This window comes from Notothenia coriiceps, unplaced genomic scaffold (assembly GCF_000735185.1).
Source record: "Notothenia coriiceps isolate Sejong01 unplaced genomic scaffold, NC01 NC01_scaffold00005788, whole genome shotgun sequence".
In the NCBI taxonomy this organism is placed as follows: Eukaryota; Metazoa; Chordata; class Actinopteri; order Perciformes; family Nototheniidae; genus Notothenia; species Notothenia coriiceps.
Window position 1 is genome coordinate 592,745 of NW_011338489.1, and position 10,270 is coordinate 603,014.

The following is a 10,270-nucleotide window of genomic DNA, read 5'->3' on the forward strand; positions in this document are numbered from 1 at the left end:
TAGACCAAGAATCCAGATGGGGAACCAGAGAAGGGCCCGACCTGCACGGACCTTGTTGAGGGATCCCTCCGCGGGTCCACCCGTAGGATTGATCCCCGGGCTTGGTGGAGTTGCCGGAGGAAAGCTGCGCTCTCTCCTCGGCCAAGGTTGAGGCTCAGGGGAAGGGCCTATATCTCTTCGCTGGCCTGGGAGCGCCTTGGGATCCCCCAGTCAGAGCTGGTTGATGTGGCCAGGGAAAAGAAAGTTTGGGGCTCTCTGCTGGAACTGCTACCTCCGCGACCCGACCACGGATAAGCGGGAGAAGATGGATGGATGGAACAATTCACGTTAGTAGCTAAAGGCATAAAAAGACAGAAATGTATCATTCTTTCTTTAAAAAAATGTTTTTCTGCCTGTAAAACGTCCAAACCAGGCTTTCCTGGATAAGCGCATTTTTAAAACATAGTCATTGTCCATGCCGGTTTCAGTTGGATTATTTGTCACAGTTGCTCCGATCAGATCGGTCTCCTCCATTTTGTAGATTATTTACGACTTTCGAATCCACATAAACACATCGGCAAAATCCGGCTTACTTTGAGCATGTGTTTTTAAACAGTTTAATCCCTTTGTGAATTGTTTCCACTTCCGCGCCGTCCTTTAATTTCTTCATACAGCGGGAATCCAAATGAATTAATCCTGAGTCCAATAACCATCAAAGTCACTCCAATAGTGCTCCTTAACTACGCTTTCATCCTCCTTTAACAAAATACTTCACATTCATCTAGTTTGTGACAGCAGTTGTAGCATTTTTGAGAAGCCTTCCGAGTAAATCGCCAGAACGCCCCAACCCCCCCCCCGTGTGTGTGTGTGGGGGGGGGTCGCAACTTCCAACAGGAGTCATTTGTGGGGGCTCTTGGGAAAAAAGGTTGGGAACCACTGCTTTAAAAGATAAGACTGGCACAAAAAAAGAAAAACCCCAATGTGTAAGCCAGTCTTTCAGTCGTTTGTCAACTTCCCTATCAGATAATACTGCATATATTTTCACTTTAGAAAAAAGGAGAATGGGAACAAAGGATTCAGATCAGCTATTCTCAACTTCTGTGCCTAATGTCTCATCTATTAAAAGGGAGAGACGGGAGCTGTAGCTGCAGCAAGTTAGCTCAACACAGTCCAACGGTACTTTTAATGTCCCTCGATGGCAGTCATCTCTGAGCCTTCTTCCTCAACGTGACTGACGACACACCTTAGGCGCCTGGAACCAACCGTGCATGCAGAGAATTACAGAAGACTGAATGCTAGTATTTTCTCAAATGGGAAATGAGTGTCACGTATTATGAAGGCGATAATACACGTCTACACATGTTACAAGACACATTTATTTTATTAAGAATTCTGTGGAAGGAATACCTGAAGAGATGGAGCTCTTCTATTTGATGCTAAAACGTATTGTTACAACTGGAGATAATAAAGGGATTGCTACCTCAGTAGAAATGGTATAGCAAAAAGGTTAACACATATATTTTAGTAATCCCCCTCCCTTTCCTCTATCTTCCTAAATCCTATCCCACTGGAATTCTTTGGCAGTGAGTCAGTAACAACAATAAGTGAGTCTGAGCAGCAGTCGGTTATCTATACCTGTATCAGCAGGCCCTCCGCGTCATTGGTATAACACCTTGCCTGTGAAGCTAGGTGCTAGAGGGAAAAGTACAGTTTACAGGCACCACAAGGGATTATTGTAACTCCGTCCACACATATACCAGGGATGTTAGAATGCCGAAACTTTTGTTTTCAAAGATACGGTTCTATACAATTAAAGATCTGATGCAAAACGTGAAGCGACCCAGAAGGTAAGCCAAAGAGTCTAATGATCAAAGTTATTTGAGTAATGTGCATAGGCTTACTTTCTAACACTGTTCAAATGTGAAACTTTACAACACTAAGTTCAACTTCATTTGTTTTGCAGGTCTGATGTTATTCTTAATCGAAATAGGCGTAAAATGGACATCCAGTGCCACATGGTTCAAAAGACAAATGATGAAACATATCCTTCAAACCTGAGGTAGACTACGTGGCACTTTCATTGATATCTCAATGTTCTGATTGTTCATAACATTTTAGAAATGGAATTCTCAAATCCCTCTTTATTACAGTTGTCAGACTGATCATAAACTCTACCCGACTCTTGAAGAGTTGCTACGCGATAAAAGTAAGACATTTTACTTTCTTTCTTTTTTTTTTATATGGTTTATTTTCATATAATAAAAATATCACAAAAATAATTTGTATTGCTGTTGTTATTATTATTATTATTATTATGTGTATTATTGTTATTGTTGGTGTTCTATTGACATTATACAAATGTTCCCCAGAGTATTTAGCAGCGTTCCGCAGCTTCCTGAAGTCAGAGTTCAGTGAAGAAAACGTTGACTTCTGGCTCTCGTGTGAAGACTTTAAGTCGACTGCCTCAATGGACGACCTGGGCTGGAAAGCAGAGGGAATCTACCAGAAGTTCATCCAGCCCACAGCCTGCAGGGAGGTTAGTGATAACAGAGTTCCTGATGAAAAAGCATGGATGCATAATCAGCATTTTATTTGACTTGAGAACAAATATTTATAAGGGATTTCTTTTTTTAACTAAACATCCAACCAAATGACCCCTCTTGAATCATCATACAGCTAGTGGAGGTGATACATTGACAAAGCAATTGTAAAGACCGCGTCACACTGTCCCGAAATTGACACCCGATGGACACACGAATATGTAATTGTGAAGATGGCCCCGAACCACACACGAAGGCAACATTTACATTACATTTAAGACATACAACTGCAACGAAAGAAACAAAAACAATTATGTTAAAGTACTATGATACTGTACTAATATTTTTAGACTTTTTTCTTTACTTTCTCCGTCTTTATATGTAGAAGATATTAAGTTTTCTCCGTAATGTTGTTTCCATAGCAACAACAACTTCCTGTCAACTCGCCTTCAAAATAATATATGATATCCTTTTCAGTTTCACAGAACACAAATTGGGTTATTTACATAATATGTTTACATGATTTTGTTGTGCAATAAAGCAACCAGATCGACACACGATAAAGGAAATGTTCAAATTCGGCTCTGATCGTAGCAACATCGGGCCATTCGTGAGGGCATCTTAAGCCATCGTATGACGCCGGTGGAGTTGCTCAGGCTCCGGCAGCAACTTCGTGAGCGGTGGCAAAATCTTTGGCATGCCAAAAAATTGCCGAAGGACCTTGCGAAGGTTCATTTTCGTGTTGAATTCGTGAGTCAATTTTGCCCTTTGTAAGGCCATCATGAGGGCATCTTGTTATCATCGGTGCCATCGGGCATTCGCCCCGTTCAGAGTGAGGGGGAATGCCCGATGGCACCAATGATAACACGAAGATGACACGATTTGACAAGATGCCCTCACGAGTGCCTTACGAAGTTGCTGCNCTCACCGGCACACATGGGCAGCCCCACAACAACCACAAACAAAGAGCCACACCGCATAATCTAACCAGGTACAACTTGCATCGAGACAAGGAAAAGTGGTGGCGCCTTGGAGGCGGACGTTTGTAACGTAGCCGACAATGTGACGAAGCGAAAGTTCAATATTATGAAGGTTTGAGGGACTGTAAAAGAGACAGGGCTGAGGGCTCAGTGGTCGACTGCATGGACGACAAGCGAGACGATGATAATCTGACGCGGACGGGTGAGACAACGTCTAAACTGCTTCTTTATTCGTGGTCCAATACTTTGTTCGGGTTTCTTCGTTGTGTATGTACTACAACACATTTAAAAATTTGGTTATTATTCCGGAGTCCTACTGGAATCTGCACTTGTACCAGTAAAAACAAATATTGATCCCGCCCTGAAAATGGCGGCGCATTAATTCTAATTAATTAATGTGTTTTTAATGCGCAATTTTTTAATTGCTGAAATTGCGTGAATAAAAAACGTGGCGCCTGCAAAGAGTGACCTATAAAGTCCCATGGCTAATATGCCTGTGTGATCAAGACGTGGTGGCACTTGTTATCAGTTTGTACTTACTTCTTCGACTACTCGCTAAACAAAACAGACCTCGTGGGGGTCCACTCACCTCTCTGTGCTCGAACATAAGACAAAGATATTTTTTGCACTTGTCCTACCTTTGCACGTATTCTCGTTCCAACAAACGATTAATACGTTTTTCTTTTAAACGTATAGGCGCTCCTTGTAGTTCGGAGTATCATTGTAGGATAGTTTACGTTTGTATATGCGTCAGACTGAACTCGCACCTTCAGATCCTGCTCACTCTCTGCTAAATTCGGGCTGATAGCCTCATGTTCCTGCATCTATGGTTTTGCTGATGTTAAGCGCAACTATTTGGTCACCGGATACGTTGTCTTAAAAATAAAAAGTAGTCCTATCTAAATCCTTCTTATCCTCCCTAAGCTCCAGTTAGGACCGTGAAAAAATAAAATAAAATTTACCATGTCATGTGAAATACAACTCTGATAACTCTATAATACAACACCACGTTTGACCCGTGAATAGAATACAATCTATAGACAATAATAACAAGACCGGTTCACAGTGGATTCTCTTCTAACCAACTTGATCATTCAACATAACTGCCAAACTCAGACAAGTGTAGTTGTACTAATCATTTAGTTGCTTTCAGTCAGATATATCCCGTGTAGCACTTCGTTGTCTCTCTACAAAAGAGGGATTATCAGTCCCCAAAGGTTACAAGTACTTACATGAACTTTTCTACTATCTACAAGATAGATATTTCTTTTGTTCTACTAATATCTATATGGTCTCAGATGGCTTATGTGGATCATCACGAAGGGATATTATAATGGACTTTACAAGTTAATATTTTAGGATATTTATACGATAACGACTGTGAAACTACGTTTTAATGTGTAAAGACATACCAAGGTACGCATTCTTGGTAGAGATTCTTTTTTACATTTCCATTACAAACTTTTCCAACGAATTTTCGTAATCTCTTTTATATATATCAAGTCAAGTAATAAGGTTACCATATGACGGTATATAGGTAATCAACATTTATTTTATACCGCTAGAGATCTATCTAGATGAGGAATCACCAGATTCTCATAAGATAATTATACCAAATTTGCTACGCTAATTTACGCAGACTAATTAATTAATATGTTTCGGACCATTACAATTAACTCTGATTAAACAATTTGCTCAGGGCCGCCGATAACAAATCATTTAGTTTATATTATTTATGATCAAAAAAATTAGGTCTAGGGGCTAAAAATAACAGAGCTAGACACTAAGGTTAGAAACTTTTAGTGGGGCACCTAGCCGAGGCTACAGGGGCCTACACGGCACTAGCCTAGTGAGAGGGGCAATAACAGATGTTTGTAGATAAGCGCAGAGTTCACGGGTATAGTCTGAATGTTAATAATCTCTACAGGGAATACTGCTAAGGCTAGTACGGCACCTAGCCCTAGCCTCGGCTAGTGCACTAAAAGTTTTCTAGTCGTTAACCCTGTCTAATTTTTTTAGCCCCTAGACATCGTGAAAAAGATATAAAAAAAAGATTTGATCTAAGAAAAATAAGTTAAAACACATAACGTTACAATGTTAAGTTTTTTACTGGCTCCTAGTTCAGAATTTTAGTAGGACTCTTCTGTATACATTCTATTCTCTATCAGTTTATTGCTTTGTAGAGTTTACACATACACAAACCGGAGGAGAAGAAACCGAAACAAAAGATTACCTGGCACCACTAACGAAAAATTAAAGAAGTAAATGTTTTAGTGAATTACTGACCGTTGTCTACACCCAGAGTTTAACCATAGTAGGTTGTACGCTATGATTAGATAAAGAAAGTGTTCGTCGTAACCTAGTCAAGTCAAACGTCGTACCCTAGTTTTGTTTATTTACGAAGTAGTCATGAGCAATCGATTCGACGATGTAATCTTACGCGGGTGACAACCGGTCTAAACTCTTTTATCGTGGTCGGTACTTTTGTTCGGGTTTTCTTCGTTGTGTTGTACTACAAGCATTAAACTTGGTTTTGATATCCGAGTCCTACTAAAATTCTCGAACTTGCCAGTAAAACAAAACATTGTAACTTATGTTTTAATTTTTTTCATACAATTTTTTTTTTTTTTTTTTTCTAGAGCTAGGGGGCTAAAAAAAAGAGGGTAAGGCTAGAAAGCTTTTAGTGTCACTAGCGAGGCTAGGGGCTAGTGCCACTAAGGCCTAGCCCTTAGGATTCAATACATACCGTGACTCCCCTACACAAACACGTAATGCCAATCCTCTACTAGCTAGCGGTAGGCCCTAGCTCGGCTAGTGCCTAAAAGTTTTCTAACCTTAGCCCTTTTTTTTTTAGCCCCTAGACCAATTTTTTTATAATAATTACAATATTTATCCCGGCCGAGCAAATTTTTTAATTAGATTAATTAATGTCGGAACATTAAATTAATTGCTTTATTCAGCGTAAAATTAGGTATATGATAAACTGGACTCTTGTGCTCTTCGTTTAAAAAGTGTACCTAACCTCATATGGTAACTTATTACTGACTTATATTCATTGTTGTTTTGTAAAAATAAAAAAAAGTTCGCACCAAGAATTGGTTCTGGTTTTCTTTTTCGTAAAAACGGTATTTCACATCGTTATGTATAAATCCTTATATCATGTAAGTCTCTAGTCCATCGGATATCATCCATCTGGAACGACATTCGATATTTTGAAACAAAAATTCATTTTTGTGTTATGAAAGGTTCATGTAAGTTTGTAACCTTTGGACTGATAAGTCTTTTGAGTGAGAGACAACGAGTCTCCGGTATTGTCTGAACCAACTAAATGGTGGTCACTAAATTTTAATTATGTAAGCAGGTTGAGAGAGTTTATTGGCAACCGTTTTGTTATTTGTCAAAGTTGTATTTCGTACGGTCAACGTGGTTGGTTTGTATTATGTTATCAGGTTGTATTTCACATGACATGGTAGAATTTTATTTTATTTTTTCACGGTCACTAACTGGGTTAGTGAGGATAAGAGGTTTAGGACTACTTTTTATTTTAGAGACAACTATCCGGTGACAAACTAGTTGGGCGCTTAACCACAACCCAGGAACATGAGGCTCAGCCCGATTGCAGGTGCGATCGAAGGTGCGATCACGTAATACAAAACGTAACTCCACTATGAACTCGAACTACACGACGCCACTTACGTTTAAAGAAAACGTATTTATCGGTGTTGGAACGAGTTTTTTTGATAACTGCGAAGGTAGGCAGGCAAAATTTTTTTTTGACAGGGTAGGTGCCCCGGGTGGTTTCGCCAGAGTAGTCGAAGAAGTAAGTACAAACTGATAACAAAGTGACACCAAACAACAGTACTGCAATCACCACGAGGCATTGTTACCTGGGACTTTTGAGGTAAGGCACTCTTGCAAGGCGCCACGTTTTCTTCACGCTAATTTTACGCAATAAAAGAATTGCGCAATTAACACATTAATTAATTAGAATTATTTGCCAATTTTCAGCGGCCGGGATCAATATTTTTTTTGGGGGGTTTTTCTCTCCCGCACTGGTACATAGTGCAGATTTCGCAGTTAGGACTCCGGAATCAAAACCAAATTTTATGTTGTAGTACCATTACACACGAAGAAACCCGACAAAGTCACGGACCACTGGAATAAAGAGAGTTTAGACCGTTCGTCTCACCCAGTCCCGGCGGGCAGATTATCCTCGTCATTCCGATTGCTCTCCGATGCAAGTCAGACCACTGAGCCCTTTCAGCCCTGGTCTCTTTCAGTCCTCAACCTCATAATATTTGGCACTTTGCTTCCGTCACATTGTTTCGGTCTAGTTACAAACGTTCCGCCTCCAAGGCGCACAACTTTTCTTGCTCGATGCAAGTTGTCCTGTTAGGATTTAATGCGGTGGGTCTCTTTGTTGTGGTTGTTGTTGTGCTGCGTCATGTGTCGCGGTGAGTCCATTAGCCGTGGACTTTGTTTGGCGCTTCACTGAAACAACCAACGCTTTCAGAGACTTTTAAAAGGAAAGAGAAACTGCCCCAGAACAGTGAAAAGGCCAAAAAAATAACAGCCAAGATAGCTGAATTCATCGCGTTGGATGACCAGCCGTTATCTGTTACCTTTTTCTTCTCTTAATGCATTGCATAAAGATTGGATCGGGAAAAATCAGTATCGGCAGATTGTCAAAATCAAATGATCGGAATCGGATCGGGAGCAAAAAAAGATGATCGGGACATCCCTAATTACGGTTGATTCACCCAGTGTTGAAATCTAAATCATCATGTTTCATGAGTGGTATGGGATGTTTGTCGCAGATTGATGCTGCCATTTTGGTTTGTTCAGCTGACATTTGTGTGCTGCCGCTGCTCTAGGCTGTTTCATTGCTGTCTCACAGATCTGCTTGTGGTTGATTTTCTTTTTTTGTTGCATTTGATGGCTGATAACTGCCGTTGTGCTGCTGCTTATTTTATTGCATTGTGATAAAGTGTACTATCTTGTGGTGTTGTTTGCTACTTTTATTTTGGTTGTTTCATGTGAAATATGATGCTTGACTCACACAGTAGTCACTCACTGCTATATCTTGTGTTTTATTGTCTGAACTGTGTTGCTGCTTGTTGTTGACTTTGCTCTGTTGGTTGCTGTTGGAGTTCCCCCCCATCCCAGAATGCACCTGTAGGCTAAGACTCTTATTACTGGAGGGAATATAATCATCAGTGTGCTGTGCAAAGCTTGTTGTAGTAACCAAATAACTCTTCTGTCTTGATATATCTGTTCCATGTCAGTTGACTTAAATATCTATTTTTCTTAAGTTGTACTCCCAATTAGTTATAGCGTGAATAAGGGCATTGCAAATATGTAGATGGTTAGGTTGCGGTTTTCATTGTTGAGGTTTAGATCTTTGTATGTGTGGCAAAACGTTTCTTAATATATTTGGTTCTGAAATCAGTACAAGAGCCAATCATACAACTATTATTCTATCTACATTGTAATTCTACATCTAAATGTTTGTGTTCCTTTCAAACTCATATACATAAATGAATGTCGGCTATCTTAAGATATTTGGCATATAATTGCATTGACGTTTGTGTTAATTGTATTTAGCTTTATTAGGACTATATTTAACAAACACATTTCCTTTGTATATTTGTCTTCTAATTTCTCAGAAACTTTCCTGAGCCACAGCAACCTCTTAACTAAACCTCGATCAGTATATTATATCTTAAAACATCGCCTCATGGTTCGCCATGTTTCCACACTTGTACCATGATCCTGTCCAGACTCAGTACTCGATTTTCAAACTGACTAATGTTTTTTTTAAAGCATAAATCAAGCAAGCTGCAATGGTTGCATTACTGTTGGCCTTCAAAAAAGCTCATGACGGTCAGACCCTTGAACCTTGAATTAAGTAAAATCTAATACACACATGTGACGAACGAGGGATAAAAGTATGTTTGAGACTCTCATCTATTATTAAAGAAGCCACTAGATCCAGATCAAATCAGGCCTGGGACAGTAGATAGTGTTTCATGGTGGCTTTGTCTTTAAATATTCCGCTAGATTGAAAGCTTCAAAGTAAACTTCAATTACTGCAGTGATTAGATCTGGCCTGCTCCATTAGAGGACATTCTAGCTCAGGGGGGGGACAGACAGAGAGAGAGGGCGACGACTCTCAGACCCCCAGCCAAGGAATTACTAACTATTGATCTTGCTGCCACAAGCCATCTGACAATGACATTATAGTTGTGTAGCTTCAGAAGCAGCAGTACAGTTGAGCACAGGGCTGATGTAGTCCCTGCAAAGCACTTAGACATGGGGAGGAAATCCTATTTCTTTAGGGACGGGATGGAGAGCAAAGGGTTTCTGCTGGCTGCGGGTTAAAGTTCCAATTTGATTCAGTTTTTATCATCTTGTTTTGAAATACACTGTGGGTCGGTGTAATTGTGGTTTTCAATTTTTCTTTACCATGTCTTTCCTTTTTGTCGTTAAGAAACATTGTATTAATGTTTTGGACATGTCATAAACAGATGTTTTGCAACTAATCATGTAACATATTCTAATTTCACCATTTCCTATGGTCAGCGCTAACCAGCTGCAATAAAGGTGGATACAGTATGTGTCTTACAAAACTTGACCATTTTGGGAATTTATACATATTTCAAGACCAGAACGAACCATCCACATTTTGACTCGTTAATTGCGTCTTATTCATCTTAGACCCTCCAGAAAAACGCGATCCTGCGATCGCAGAAATTACCGCATAATCAGCAA

General features: G+C 39.9%; 1 protein-coding gene across 1 annotated transcript in view; it reads left to right on the plus strand.

Annotated features, from left to right (window-relative positions):
• Positions 1-1,630: 1,630 nt before the first annotated feature.
• The window catches only part of LOC104943236 (regulator of G-protein signaling 21), a 12,295-nt gene continuing 3,655 nt past the window's right edge, over positions 1,631-10,270 (plus strand). The window contains exons 1-4 of the mRNA XM_010768583.1: positions 1,631-1,826; positions 1,943-2,038; positions 2,130-2,185; positions 2,349-2,515. Coding sequence (XP_010766885.1) covers positions 1,750-1,826; positions 1,943-2,038; positions 2,130-2,185; positions 2,349-2,515 — 396 coding nt within the window. The 5' untranslated portion in view covers positions 1,631-1,749. The remainder of the gene's footprint in view (positions 1,827-1,942; positions 2,039-2,129; positions 2,186-2,348; positions 2,516-10,270) is intronic.